The sequence below is a fragment of the Channa argus genome, chromosome 10 (genome assembly GCF_033026475.1).
Source record: "Channa argus isolate prfri chromosome 10, Channa argus male v1.0, whole genome shotgun sequence".
NCBI classification, from domain to species: domain Eukaryota; kingdom Metazoa; phylum Chordata; class Actinopteri; order Anabantiformes; family Channidae; genus Channa; species Channa argus.
The window spans coordinates 7,804,515-7,820,775 of NC_090206.1; the positions used below are offsets into that span (position 1 = coordinate 7,804,515).

At 38.6% G+C, this 16,261-nt stretch overlaps 1 protein-coding gene across 5 annotated transcripts in view; it reads right to left on the bottom strand.

Annotated features, from left to right (window-relative positions):
* The window catches only part of tenm1 (teneurin transmembrane protein 1), a 158,580-nt gene that overhangs the window by 32,742 nt on the left and 109,577 nt on the right, over positions 1–16,261 (bottom strand). For all 5 annotated transcript variants that reach the window (XM_067518552.1, XM_067518554.1, XM_067518553.1 and 2 more), the window contains 3 exons: positions 15,374–15,626; positions 14,576–14,596; positions 6,904–7,136 (listed from right to left, as the gene is read on the bottom strand). In XM_067518552.1, coding sequence (XP_067374653.1) covers positions 6,904–7,136; positions 14,576–14,596; positions 15,374–15,626 — 507 coding nt within the window. The remainder of the gene's footprint in view (positions 1–6,903; positions 7,137–14,575; positions 14,597–15,373; positions 15,627–16,261) is intronic.

The window sequence follows — 16,261 nt, forward strand, 5'->3', positions numbered from 1 at the left end:
TGTGACAAACTCACCAGTAAACATACAAACAAGACGTGGCCCATATCTATGCAATTCTTTCTCCAGTCATGTAACAATTTCTCAGTGGCTGGACACGTCCTCAATGTACCTGCGCACAATGTGCTTTGCTTGATGCTCGTTTGCCTGGCCCACGGGATTTGCCACTGGCAGCTATATTCTTTGCATTAGTTTTGGGGGAAACGAGGCCCTTGCAGAATTGATATTGTGGCTGCTCAGTGATGCATGTCTCTTGGCCGTCTTCTAATTATTATGGATGCTGCAGTGAGAAAACAACCTGTGGTAGAAATAGCATGACCCAATGGTGTCTCTATAGTTTATATTATCATAGAGTATGCTGCTGTTTGCCTTGCTGTGTGATTAATTCATGTGTGTATCATTAATGCAGGAATGTCCAGAGGCAAAGACAAAAGCTCGGTCAATGTAAAAAGAAACACAGGAGCAGGCTGTTAAAAATTGTGCACACTTATGCACACACTAACTGAATCTTGCAGCTAAAAACACTGTGTGACTTATCTGATGCCCTTGTTTTGCGAAGTAGTGCTCTGTTTAAACCAACAGAAACAATGATAGTTGACCCTCTGAGAGAGAAGGCAGCCACAGGGCCAGTTTAAAATGCAGATGAGGTGCGGGACTGCTGCACGCTGCAGGATTTAGACGCACAACACTGAGTTCTCTCTCTCTCTCTTTGTCCATTTCATTCACTCTGTTTCTCTTTCACTCCATTCTCCATTTTTCTCTATTAATTTCATATTATTTTTGTTCTCTATTGGACTCACTTTCTCCCTCACTCTCTCTCTGGCCCTCTGTTCTGAGCTCCCTCTTTTTCTCTATCAATTTAATCCGCTCCCCCTCTCCCTCTCTCTTTCTCTATTTTGTGAGGCACAACAATCACTCTGCACTAAATGCTATGGGAGCCAGAGGTAGAATAACAATGGCATATTCATTCCAAAGTTATACCACAGAGCAGCTGGCACAAAGGCTACACAGCCCTAGGAGATCTTATAACTTCACTACTGCAGCCAGCAAATACAGTTTGGAAAGTGGCAGACTCGAGAAAAGTGAAACACAGGCTGCAGTGATTAGAGCTCTGCAGTTAAGGACACTACCGCTAATATAACTCCACTGCTGGTGTGGAGGTAGGGGGCTGGTATTTGCTGAGTTAATGGTTTGAGTATGGGCTTGCTGACAGCATTGAATGCTTGATTCACACTGATGAAACAAACTGGGAAATGCTCTGATGCCCGTTGCCATGTTTTCAGCCATTTCTGTAAATGAGACTGGTGCCCAAAGTGTGAAGATATTCATTCGCCTAAGCTGCTTATATATGTCAACCACAAGCCAAGACAGATACTGTACAGCATGAAGCCTGGCTGTGCTGGTCTGAGGTTGGTGGCAGAGCAGTGATGTGCCACGTGAAGCATATTCACTTCCGTGCTTTTCTAAAAATTCCCTGGTTCGACACGCTAATAACTGCTGCTAGTTTAAAGCCCCGGCCGTGCTGTATCACCTCTGATGGCATGCCTCACAGCTATGGGGCAGAGGGAGATGGGGACACATTTGTTGTGTCTTTCTGTATTGGGAAGAGAGAGAGGTGAAGAATGAAAAAGAAAGAAAGAAAGCAAAGGAGGACAGGACAGAAGATGGGAGAGAGAGAGGCCGACAGGGCAAGAGGGAGTAATGTGGTGGCAGCATGTCAGCCTCTGATAAGGGCATTAGTCTGCCCCCTGTGGGTCACAGTGAAAGACTGACACTGCAAGCACTCTCCTTACCATGTGCGCACACATACATGCACACACCTCTCTCTGTGGATGTCAGCTTTGCTGTCTGGGACTAGTCAACAAATAATAGATAAGACCTGCACATGGCAAACAGCAACAACTAAAGTCTCAATCACTGGCGTCACTCTCTGAACTCCTCTGTCCAAACACAAGCTCACGTATTTTTCAAATTCACACAACTATTATTCACCAAATTTGTGTGAAAACACTATCATTTCACGTTGCGAACAGAGGGAGAGCAGAGACGTGAGCCAAGGCTGTTGGGTCCTGTGGGACTCACGCCTCTTTCATGTCAGACATGGGATCCATCCTAAATGGAGCAAGGCCTTTTATTTACCAAGCTAATTGACTGCAGAAGCGCAAATGGAGCCAACTCTAAACAATGCCCCAGATCTTCTATTCATAAGTGAGTGTTTGAAGGACACAACATAATCCCTGCAGCTTACACTATGGTGAGACTATAAACGCGGACAACAGCCGAGTGCTCAGTAGTACTGCAACATTGTTGGCTAGATTCAAATTATGGATTACAGTTTAACAACTATTTGCTGTATTGTAACAATATTATGTGTCACAGGAGGGCAACAGCAGCTATGTCAACACTGGGGCATGAAGATGATTCATTGATGAACAAGTGGGAGGGATAGCAAAAGAGTGGAGGGAGTGTAGAAAATGAAGGAAGGCTCTAATTTGGTGCAAGGAGCCCACCAGAGGACACACGATAAGATCAATGCCACAGAATCACAGAGCCACAGCTTCAAGACAGATATTTCTCTGTGAAGTCTACCACTCATTACCATTGGTAAGAGGAGGAGTGTGGGCCATGGCAGATGAATGACAGGGAACCAGGGGGCTGCAGGCAGAAATCTCCAGAGCCTTTATAAGAGCTGGTTAGTCTGAACACAATGGCCTCAGAAGACAGTCTATGAAGTGCAGTAAGTCAAAGAGTATAAAACACCTGACTGTAAGTGAACATGAGTCGTCGTGGGACAGAATATTCTGTTACTGTATAAAAGCAGAGATACAACATGTTCTAAGGTATAAGGGGCACATTCACCGAGAATAATGGTCCTCAGATCATGTGTAATATTGGAGCAGGGATGAGCTTCAATCCTGTTTTTCTCTTCTTCTTCCTTTTCAAAATCTTTTTCCTCTTCTATCTGTATCAACTTAGGATGTTAGAGGGAATACAAATCAAAGTTGTCTTATAAAATTTAGAGTTACACTCTTTTTAGAAGCAGTGGCATTTAAAGAATAGAGATACTTCTGCACTACATTTGTTTACTGCGCTCGATATCGACTGGCTGTCTTCCTCCGACGTCAGACTGCATTGCAAGGGCAAGCTGAGTGTGACGGACAGGAGAGGCCATGTAGGACTGTAGGTGTAGCCTGAGTGAAAGGCCTGTCGCTAAATCTCCTTTGCGACCTCGGGACTAAGAGTTGGCCAGGTGTGGGTGTGATTGGTGAGGGCAGCAAACAGATTATTTCTCCTTCTAGGCAGCATGTTATTTTGTGCAAATGCAACACCCACAAGCCTAATCTATTCCTATTACTGCCTTCCGAGACTACAGAATATGATATGAGCTATATAATGGCCTTATTCAACAGATGCTGGCAGTGGAGACAAAAACTGTAAGTATAACAATCTTCCATTTTAAACTCTGGGAGACAACTGCTGCAGTTTATAGGGCTCCTCTGTACAAACTAGCAATTCATAATGTGAATTCAGAGGTGTTGACTATAGCACAGGAATTTACAGCACTACCTTTTAAAGATTTTCTTAGAGTCTGACAAAATTCTCAGAGATACAGATCCAAACTGGCCTTTTTCTTCCCATCTATAAACATAGATTTTGCTGTGAGTGCAATACTTACAACAGAACTCATCTATGGCCAATCTAAGGACACCATGATGTTGTTTATGGATAGTGCAGTGTATTAGTGTTCCTTCCTTCTTGACATTATTCTTAGTCCTTTTGCCTCATTCGTGTTCATGCTTCTGACTGCTCATCATGTATTTTATTATTGGAGAGCAAACCAAAATTATGAAAAACGAAGAGTAAATTCCACAAATATTACAAAATTACAGGGACATCAAGACCAAATGACAAAAAAAAAGGATTTCTTAATTATAGAAATATATTTACTGTAATTCAATGATGTCTAAATTATAAATATATGGTTATGTTAAGTAATATCTGGAAAAATAAATTCAAGATGACATTATACAAAGAAACATCACAATGATGTATTGTTAAGTGCATTTCCGAATTGCATTAACATACATGCACAGCCGAGGATTTATTTTTTAATAGCTTCATTTATATCTTATTACTTTGTATATATACTGTAATATTATGTGTAATAGCTACCACAAAACAAAAAATTCCCTCTGGGGATTAATAAAATATCTATCTAATCTATCCATGTATCTATTTATGTATCTATCTTTTTATCTGCTTTATAAATAATGTTTATCTCCTAACACTAAAGCAATGTTGGTTTTGTCCAAACTTTGTGTAGATACTCTTTACTACTTTAGAAAAAAAAAACAAAAAAACTCCCCTAACTTTAGGTTTTCAGTGGGTTACAATGACTCACTGATGACAGAAGTCAGAAGACACCAGTGAGGCTTGTTTCAGCTAACAAGCAGGACAGAAGAAAAGAAATAGAAATGTAATACAGTGGCAGAAAAGACACATGGCTGGAATCCACTCCTGTCAGCTAAGAGGCAGAACGATTAACCAACTTAAATTGACACTCCAGGCTTAATCTCTGAAATATACTGTATGTGCGTTAATTCAAATGGCTTTAACAGGGCTAAAGTTATAGGAGAGAATCAGAGCTGAATCTGTAGACATCTCTATATTAGAAATGCTTAATATGACAGGCGTATCTGGTCTAAGTTTAGCGCTCACAAATGTCATTTCTTTCCTGTAAGCCAGGGGAAGCCATACTTACTCTATTACTCAGTGTTTTATTGCCATTATAATAAAAAGATCCAATTTTCTTTGTCATGACAATTGCTCCATTTTATTTTGTTTTTATGGACAACCATTTCCCATTTTTCTCCAAATTGCTGAAACTTTCCCCCCTCTGGATCACAAATTCTACAATTCCTGGTTCATTTGTGTTATTAAAAAAAAAAGTACTGAGCTGCTGTGGTAGAAGTGTTTATTGCTGATGGAGGAAAGCCAGGTGGCAGGATTTCGTGGGTGTGTACTGACTGTGCTTGACTGACACCTGCCCCAGTGCTTACTTGCATTATCTAAAGTTGAGCAATTACAGCTTTAAAATTGTTTGTGGTACTGTGTATGAAGTTTGGTGACTTAATGTATTAGCCAGCATAGCTCCACTCAGATTACCATTTTCAGGCTGGGGGTTTTGCATTTGGCCTATTGGCTGTACGAGAGTGAACTGACAACATAACATTATATCCAATACATTTAGGCTCATTTATTTTAAGAGACATAAGTCCTCCATGTTTAATCAGCCTGCACAGGTGAAAAAATGTATGAGTGTGCAGGCTTAAAAGCAGACAGTTGTGGCCCAAATTCTTAGATAAACAAGAAGAAAACATTAAATGTGTACCGTTCTATTAATTTTTGTTACTTAGTTGCTGTGAACAACAATGGTAAACCAAAAGAACTGGATTTTACAGGGGGGCATTCTGAATTGTTACAGCACATATGCAAATATAACTAATAAGCTATGACTCTGATTAATTATGCATAAAACCAGGCTCCTGAAAGAGGAACACTTGAATGAACTGCTGCTTTGATTGTTGCCTTTGCTGCTGTGACATCAAAAAATGTCTACTATGTTTAGAGGTTGGACAATGTTCTTTTAATTTTTTGATACAATAAGCCGCATAGAACCATTAAGTTTAAACACAATTTTAACCAACAATAATAATCACCTAAACTACAGAAGAGTTAAAAAAAAAATAGTGTTGCCTGGTAAATTAATTTATATTTAAAAATGCTGATGGCAGAATTGAGAAATGAAATAGGCAGAATCAGCAGGAATCCATCAATCCATCCTCACTGGTGTCAACAGAACAGACTGCTGGTCGGGATATGATGGGGTGTTTTTGTGCCTCTACACAGTGGGATTCTCAAACCAATTAAACATTATTTGAATGCCACAGCATACTGAAATATTTGAGGGCTTACAGTAAAATTGCTATTTTAATTAAGAGAAATAAAGCTTGAAACAAAACTGATTGCTGTATGTCAAAACATAACAGAGGGATAGTTATGTAGTCTACATGCCAATGTAAACACATTTACATTTGAATTATAAAGTCAGCACTGTAATTTAGAGAAGGCATTTTAGCACAATGAGTTGAGTCCTATACTTTTATTATCATTTGTCAGAAAAAATAGACCACGGTTCAATGTGCTTGCTATCCATTATTTAATTATAACTGATATTATAATGTGAGCAGTCAGTCTGGTGTAAAAGAATATCTCTGAAGAAGGAGATTTTTTAGAATTAAGCAGGTTTATGGCTATAAAAAACTATAAACATCCCACGATAAGAACATGATGCAGGAAGAATCTTTTGAATTTACATAGTGTAAACTGAGTATTGATGAATGTGGTAATAAGACAATATAACATGTTTCAAATCTGAGTATGATATTGTCACAGCAACAACAGTGATAATAATAATAATGGTAATAACCACAAGAAGAATAATCAAGTAATTCAGTTCACAAAGAACAATTTCTCGCAGAGAAGTCTATGGTTTTAAAAGTGACTGTGATTTATGAGATTGTGAAACTGTCTTTGTGCCACATCAGAATTTCAGTTCTGATACAGAAAGTACTGAAATTCTGAGATGTGGTCCAATTAAGGCTGACTACCTGAACTTGAACTATCATGGAATCAGGAAAATATCAAAGTATTGAATATGTCATGGGTAATGAGCTTCATCAATATAAAAATATTGACACCCAGCAAACTAGTCAAAGCCTAGTCTTCAAGCAAATATTTCTGTGAGTACTAATCCCACATCCCTATATATGAGGCTTGGGGGAAAACAGTAGATGCATGTGATACAAGCTCATAGCAATAGATGTAGTGTGTTTAATCTCCTACCTCGAGGGTTATTAAGTGCAGCTTCAGTGGCCTTCCTGCCTTCTCCACAGTGGCTCTGGTCAAATGGTAGACACTGCTCTCCTGTCCCAGCAACTACCTCCAGATTGCGTGACGGATCTTTTGGCTGCCCAAGGTTCCTCACCCGGTACACTCGGCGACTGCTGGTGTCAGACACGTAAAGAACCTCGCCCACAGGGTCCATGGCCAGATAATACTTGTGAGCAGGACTGGTACTGATGAGAAAAAGCGTAGAGGTTTAATACAGAATCCAGCTAGAAAAAACAAAATAAAGCTAAGTTTTATGGAGATTTTCCCATGAAATACAGGTTTCTAATGCTGCATTCATGGCCGGTCAGCAGACGGGGAAGAATGATCATAGTTGTCAAAAACCCAAATTGGTAGCATTCACACGGCACTCAGATTTGGTGGCCAGCTGTCTTATAATCTCTTGCTGCTAATTAATTAGCCTAGATTAGCTAAATATTGTGGCTAACTAGCTACCTAAATTAGACTTAAATTGCATTTACTGTCTATTTTAGGTTGATATACAGATGTAGCCCTTGAAAGTGTCGTTGTTTGTGTGTGTGTTATGTCCCCGGAACCCCGCTTGTGAACACTGGTCTACAGATCACTAATGTTGGAAAAACTACACAGATGCTTGCGGTGGACATTTTGTGCACTGTAACAGATTGTGTGTAAAAATAGTGGTAAATGTTACGTGAATTGCTTGGATGAGTGTTAATTCATCATGGGCTGCAGTCCTGTTTTAGTATGTGTGGTTTCGGTGTCAGATCAGCTGGAGCAGCTCCTCAACCTCGACTCTAGTAACTTTTCCACGCAATGACAACTGATTTATTCAGAAAGAGTTACACAGTCATTTTCCTTAATGTTAGAATTCCCTTAAAAGCGTCTCTGTTTTCCCTCTGAAGTGATCATGGTTCACATGTCGGCCTCTAAAACTGCAGGTCTGACCTGAACATGCACTAAGTTTGAGTATATCAGTTTATTTATGTTCACGATGTTATAAAATGTTGTAATTAATTTTTAAAAGATAAAAGCGGGTGTCAGCTTTTGGCTAAACTACAAAAACTATCTCCCACTGCTGACAATGAGCTCATCATTTGTATACTATTTAGATTTAACGTTCATTGAATGGTGAATATGCGGAATGATTTTATTGCGGTGTGTAGTTTTGTTAGATCAGCTGTTAAATAACCAACCGGCTTTTTGTAAGAGAAAGAGACACAATCACCATGGAGTGATGTCTGCTCATTTTTACATCTAAGTCTTCATTTGAATAGAAGTGAAACTAACACAAAGTGACCCATACAAGTCTGAGTTTTAAAAAAATTTAATTGGCGCAGTTTATGAATCTGCGGCTTTTGTTCTTGCTGTTTTTCTCACTGCGCTGTTTCCTCTGTCAGCTGGGATTTATTTATAATTATTATTATTGTTTTATTATTATTATCTCCTCGTAGGCTACTGTGTGTTGTTTAGAACTGTTTATTTTGAATTGATCTAATCATGAAAGTAATCTGAAGCTGTTTGTCCAGAATGATCGGTGTTGAACTATTTAATGATCATGTGTTACTAACTAACCAGACACAGGACAGGTGGGGAAGTCAATGTCCACAGCCTTTTCCAGGTGAGATGGACATGAACACAGATTTAATGACTTTAAAAATACTGTCCGGTCTCAGTGTCGCACATATTTAATAATAACGGGTTCATTAATGAAGTTCCCACTGTTCTGTGTGGATCGTGACCTCGGCAGCGTTGTGTCAGTGTCTCTGCTTTGTTTCTGCTCTTTCTCTCTCTAATCTACTGTCAGGGCGAATTCCCCCAAACAAAGGTGCTGGGCAGGGGGAGGCTGGGTAACAATGGGGATGGCGTCACACCTGGGAGGTGTGAATGACGACTTCATTTAAATATGAATGAAACCCCCCAAATCTCTGCAGGCATCGGGCTGGTTCTACTATTGTTCTACTTTTTCGGCGTGATCAAATTACGCCGTTGTCGTGTCACAAACTGGTGACTTTCCAACAGAGAGAGTTAAACTAACTGTTCTGAAATAGGAATGTAACGCTCTCAGCATTATTGTTACACTTGGTTTGGTTTGATGAGTGAAAGACTGTAACTGCTGTTTTTCAGATAAACAAGTCGCACGTGATGAGGCTGAATCTTACAAACAGTTTTCATGGGTCAAAGTGTGTCCTTGTTTTCAGAGATACACTTTGACCAGTGAAAACCAGGACACAGGCAGGCAGCTGTTAAACCTCCTCTGTTCTTTAAGGTTGGGAAGTATTCATGAACAAATACATTTATTCTCTCACCTCCTGTGTCATCTTTTGTACCAGTAAACTATTTAAAGTGCTGTATATCTTCTGTTTTCTTATCACATTCTTTTTGTTTAGGATGAATATAATGAAAGTGATACGGCGCTAAAACAATTTGCATTATCAAATTAATTTCGCCTTTGTCCTTTGTTGCTTTTTTTCCATGGGTCAGAAAATATCTCCTGACTCCACCAGCTGAACATTTCATGCATTATCAAAGTGACTTCAGCCTGATGAAGATAAAACATAAAGATATGATTTAAAACGAACATTGTTAGATGTATGTGATCACACAAACAGTGATACAAGGCATATAAGGCTCATTTTTCTTTTATGGTCAAAGGCTTTGAAAAAAAACAGTAAAGTGCACATAGTCTCGAGTCCCCATATAATCACTGAAAGCAGCCGTCATGTGTGAACAGTAATTATCTGTGGGATCACTTGATAAAGTCATATTAAGTGCAACATATTTAGGTTCCTTAAAACTTTATATGTGAGAAAAGACAAAAAAGCCTACGTGTAAATTTAAACAAAACTCAAATATGCTGTCAAACAATATATTTAGTTTAGCTGGCATATTTTTGCCCTCCAGTACTGCTGTTCTCATTTTTATGAATAATACTGGTGCTCCAGTACCTTGTTGGTGTACAAATATAGTAATACTGATACGGTACGTTGCAGTAGGGACCATGATTTGCAAATGCACCAGGGCGCTGTAACTCTGAGTGTAAGCCGAGTCCTACAGACCATATACATGCCATCGCTCAAGAGACGAGCAAGAGAGTGACAAACTCACGTGGCAGAGACTGAGACTTTTTATGGCTACATCTATAGGTGCAAATATACAGCATGTAACCTTTTTTATAATAATCTATTATATTATGCATAAAATGAATTATTAACTACAGATGATGGTGGTTTTGTACCCCCTTTGGAGCCATAATGTTGACACACTTCTTTCTGTAAAATTGGAGAGAGAACTGTGAGAACTTCCCATGATCTCTGACAGAGTGATTTCTGAATCACTCTGAATTACAGGTCAGAAGTCGTCATGAACAATTTTTCCCACTCAGCTGCTTGTAATAATGGTTTACACATCAGGACATTATTGCAGCATTAAGCAGGCAACTAAAAGTGATTTAAGAAGTATGAAAAAAAATATATCCACAGTGACACAAATGGACTTTGTTATGTCACTGCAGGCAATCTGAAGTCAAGTTGATAGTGTGATTATACTAGTTTAAGGAATTACAATTTTACTCTTTAATTTCCCTGACTGGACAACATCATCCTTTGGTAGCAATCAAGTCGTCCCAGTGAACAGCATCAGTGGGAGAGACTACAGAAAAGAGAAAACCTATGCCTGTTGTGCAATAGGACAAACGGCTTCTCATTTAAATTGCACACACACAGGCACAGCAGTGAAGTGATTGTTCTCAGTCCTCGCTGATTCCTACGATTTTGTATCAATACATAAAAAAAGAAATGAATTATTCGTTGTGGATAATTCAAATGATTAATACACTGACTTGTATTTTAGTTATAAGTCATTATTAAGTTAATAGGCAGGGAAGCCAATCTGAACTATTCTAACATTGTTAGGTTTTTATATAGACAACAGTAATTTCGTACCTACAGTAAATACACATTTAACTATAATGTGGCTCATTTCAGCTATTTTGATTGAGTAAATAAAAGGGAGCTGGATTCCACTTTATCTTACTACCAAGGTACATGATGCAAAATAAAGAAAACCAATCTGTGGACACGGTGTTAATTGTTGACTGTCCTAGTTACTTAGTAAGTTAAGAGTGGACAAAAGACAGGAGGTTTATTCAGTCTAATGCTCACAAAGTTTGCATAAAAGCAAAAGCCTCTAGCTTAAGTTGGCACACAGTGAACACTGACTTCATTTAGCCTTATATTGACAGGGAACTATATACTGTACTTGGTGTAGGAGGAGTGCCAAAACTGTGGGCATCTAGCTGCACTGAGAAGTTTGTTAATTAAAGAAAACAGTAAGTAATGTCAGAGTATTGCATTTATTTATAGCAAAACATGTGAGAATGCACTTGTAACTAACAGAGCTCCAAGCAGTCACTCTGTGGTAAGGTTATATTGATATACTAATACAATGCAAAAACTTGAAAAAGAAAAAAAAAACTTTGAGGAGTCTCTTATTAAACTTAATAATTAATTAATATTTTGATTCCCCAACGTATACTGAGGCAAATAGTTCAGATATTCAACCACAGTCTTGCCTTTTGTAATATGTGTTTGAAGAAACCCCACCAGTTGTGCTGTAGCCTAATATAGTAATGAAGTTTAGTACTGATATTCATCATCATTTGAAAATTTGACCACACCACACTGGGCCTTGGTCAGAGTTTATCCTCAACTAAAACTACAAAAACACAAACCGCATGAAACAATAAATAAAAGATAGATCAGAAAGCATAGATCAGTAATTCTGACTGAATGTAAAAGTATAAAAATAAGAAAGAATTTCAAAATCTGAAATGATTACAACAGCACGATATCTAATGTCAGACAAGTATTTTTCAAAAGATTCCTGACAATTAATTTTAGGCAACCAAGTGCTTTTTCTTCTTTTTGTTCAATTCAATGAAAAATGTCTGGGAAGGGAGGAACGGAAATTACAATGTCAAGACAAATATTTCTCATGTCAAGCGTGTGGACTGTCTTTATCATTGCAAGTACATTAATACTTTTAAAAGAGCTAGAAAGTTGTTTTGTGTCTCAGAGGTTACTAACAGGCTCTGCTGTTTACTTTTGACACAGACGCTGTGAGACTATTCCTCGGCCTACTAACCCTTACTCTCTAAGGACAACACTTCCTTCTGAGAGCCTGAACCTTCTCACAACGCATAAAAAAAGAAAAGGAAAAAAAAGCTGCAACATTGGTGCTGTCAGTCATCTACTACATTAAGTGCATAACTGTTTACAGGGCCCTGCACTGAACTGCACATACATAATTTAAACTTGATCCTAAGAGAGTTATTCACTGACTTTTAAAGTGTGCCACGGCTCTGCACAGAGTATCATTTTTGCTGGGCTTCTTGAAGCTACCACAAGCATTGCATGATGAGTGTGACCTATCACCTGTCTTTTCCTCAATTAGATGCTCACAGCTCTATGCACATTTATCCAGTGGAGGGGAAATGAAAAACAGTAATAACCACAACACAAACAACTCCACTCTAGCCTCCCTTTCTCCCACCACACATAATAACAAAACAATGATCAGAGCTGATAGGCATACGGATCTAGTTGCTTCTGACTGTCTCTCTGAATCGATCATCGGGGCTCTTAGATAATACTGTAGAGGATATCCTCCCCTATTTGCTTTACTCCTCGCTCAAACTCTTGAAGGAAAAGAATAGACAATAGCTTTACAGTGAAGAGTACATCCAGAGTACATCCCATATTGTCTCCCCTCGGAGAGCACCTTGTTTTGAAGCCCTGTTGGCTGATAGGCACTTTGCTGGAAAGAATGTGGAGTGAAAAGCTTTGAAAGCTGAATATGGATGAATAATTAATGTATCTGACTTAGGAGAACAATAGTATAGAATAAAGGAGAAACACTAACATGCTGCTAACAGTAAAAAAAAAAGCTGCTGCAGGAAAAAAGGAGGAAGCAGGAACTAGAGGAGAAACCTCCAGGGTGAGGAAGAGTATGCAAAAGTGCCTTCAGAAGAATCCAGTTCATGTAAACTTCGACCAGTGGTTCCCAACTTTTGATGTACAGTATCCTGAGGGCATGTGGGATTAACTCAAGTGCTCTATTTATTGGCCCCACGTTTCAAGTAGGTTAACTTACATTGATTTTAAAGTTGGTGTTATTTACCTGTTCATTATATTAACGTTGATTATTAGTATTATTAGTTTTTGTTATTAGTGGGTTTTTTTTCTACTGAACCTGTTACAGATGAACTATTTTCGAATGGAAGTCTCAACCATTTTTTCCCATCTTGACTTATGTTGACTTTTAAGACAAAATTGTCTCTGTCTCTGTTTATCCAAATATTTTAAGGATACATTTTAACTACTTGTAGTTATTTCGGCTGCTTTCACATCTCTTTTAATCATTTTTCCTTGACTGTTTGTAGACCATATCAATCCATCTATCCATTCATCTATCCCTCCCTCCATTATCTAGAGCACTCATCCTGTTAGGAGATTGGCAGTGTATCAAAGGACCACTCATAGAGACAGACAAACATGTATGCTCACATTCACAGCTACAAGCCACCGAATCAACCACCACTCACCTGTTACTTTAGATAGATTAGCTAATAAAAAAAAAACAATTATTCTGTGAAATTAGTTGTAGATATGTACAGTATTTTAGCCAATTTACACTTTTAGTTGATTTCTATTAGCTCTTTATTTCTATTAATTGCTTTATACTGTCTCATTCACCCAGTTGATTGCTTCAACGTCTCGGCTAGATTGCTAACTAGTTTTCAGGCACAAGCGTTTTCAAGTGCTCAAGCTAAATTAACAGTAGGTAGATTCTTATAAATAAAATACTTCTATTTGATCAAATTATTTTTAAATATTTCAGTGTATTAAAATTTGTTTATCCATCACTTGCCGATGTGCATGAGCACCAGTTCAGTATGGCCATAATTACTGGCAGGTTATCTTTTTTGCAACGCTGAAACATTGGCACGATAAAGATATGGCATCTTAAAAAAATCCTCTCCCTTTTAAAATTGAATAAACCCTCTCTATCTTTCTCACAAACAGCCACAAGCACACACAGAATCATTTTGATATAACCGCTGATAGTACCACACAAACAGACAAGGCACACAAACATCCCCACACACAAACCCTATAACATCTGTCTAATCTTCTGTCGAACATGGTGTATAGAGCTCACACTCATATCAAGGCTCAGGGCCAGGGACGATGTTGAGGCCATAGCAAGCCTAAGGCTTTAGTCCGGCTCACCAAGTGAGTGAACTGCTGTGTCCTCCAAACCTTCCAAACAGACTTCAGGTAATGCTCGAAAACCGTTACATTTTGGCCCATTTCCAATTTACTAAATTCCTTATTGCCTAGTAAAATTAAAACAATGGTTTGATAGATCTGCAACCTGACTATATGCAGATATCGGGTGTGGTGTGTTTGTCTGTTTGTGAGAAGAGGAGAAGTCAGGTCAATGCAATTTGCAGGAACCCAACCAAGATAAAGTACTGTGAGGCATTTTGCAACATGTTCTGTCTTTTCTCTTGACACATGTTCTTTGTGTTTGCCTGTGTGTTTTGTGTAGGTATATAAAGGAGGTGTTAATCACTAGTTCTCACCTGTGTCTGGTGTCCCGGTTCCTGATGATAAGCCATAAAGGAGCATTTAAAAAGGAGAAAAGAGAAGGTAAAAAAACATCATTTATGACGCTAACAAGAGTCAGTTAAGACTTTCAGATGCTACAATGAGTCAATTTTATCTTCATAAAATTAGATTAGGGTTGATTTAGATGGCTGTATTGTTTCACATTAAATATTAACTTAAACAGGAAGCTTTTGGCATTTTCTCCCAGAGGACAGGGAAGTATCAAATACAGACACTATGAAACCTCTGTCTGAACCAGAAATATTAGTCAGAGATACAATAATAACATAGAATGAGAGAGTAAAGTTACATAAAGAGAACACTTTACAGGACAAATGACTGTGCAAGCCCAACGAGATTCTATGCTTCAGAAAATGCAGAAATAGAGAACATAGTGCCTGCAGCACAGTGTGAGATATCATCATCATAATCCACAGTAAAAAATATCTTTGTTTCACAGCAAAGGCTTTCTGCTTCTCTCACACCCTAAAGAGTTACAGTAGATTAGAGTCTGTGATGTCTCAACCTCACACACTATGCTTTTGTAAGAAGACAAACTTCAAAATATATTCTGCTGAGATCAAACAGATCATGGCTGCAGCTGCCAACCCGAGTTAATGACATACTAACCCATATCGACCGAGCTAATTTTGTTGTAATTGTGCTCGAGTCAATCGAGCGTTCAGATCCCACTGCTTGCCACTGCAGGTGATCCCTACTAAGATCACACTAGTCTTATCCCAATGCAGACCCAAAAAGAACATGATACTCACTTGAGCTCTAGTATTGTTCTGGTGTATCCATCAGGGTGCACCCTACGGATGAAGTTGAAGTCCCCCACGTAGAGGGAGCCGTCAGGGCCGCTAGCCAGTGCCACGGGGGCGAACAGCATCATGTCGCGGGCTGTGCCACTGCAGCTCGGCCCACAGGGGACGCTACGGTAGAAACCATTCCCCATTACAGTGCTGATGACAGGAGGCTGCTGGGAGAGGAACATGTTTTCCCCGTTTCCCTTGTGAAGGATTCCTGATGAGACAGGAAAGCAATAAATAACATAAAGGCCCTGAAAAACAGATTTTCTCAGTCAGCTTATCACAAGGAGTTTAGGGATCACAATTACAATATTAAGAAGTTTTCTGCCAAAGTTTCATCAGCTTTGATAATGTCACACTGTAGACTTAGTGTGTTTTGTTCCCTGCCTGAGCCCCTCTGGCTCTTTACTGATTTTAAGTGGGCAGGAGGCAGTTCAGGAAAGTTGACATTGTGCTCAACTCTGCACCAATAAGCATCTAACAATATTTGCATCTACATGAGATGAGAACTGTGGGGCTGTTTCACTGATCTATTCAATCTCTGATTAACTGGAATAAATAACTAAGAATTAAACTCTTCATAAATAATGACGCCATATGTTTTTTGTGCAAATTTAAGTTTAGATTGTTGCAAATGAACTTATGATTATTTGACGATACTCGCACGGTTCAAGTGTATGGTTAATTTTTTCTCTTAGTTATACTTACTATTTTTTTGCAATGTGTGATTTTATGTCTTTTTTCTTAATTTCAAATTAGGTAAATGAAATTACAAAATGTTGTGCCTTAATATTCTGATCCCTATTTATTTGGATAGAACAGCATTATAGACAAATACTAAATTCAGTT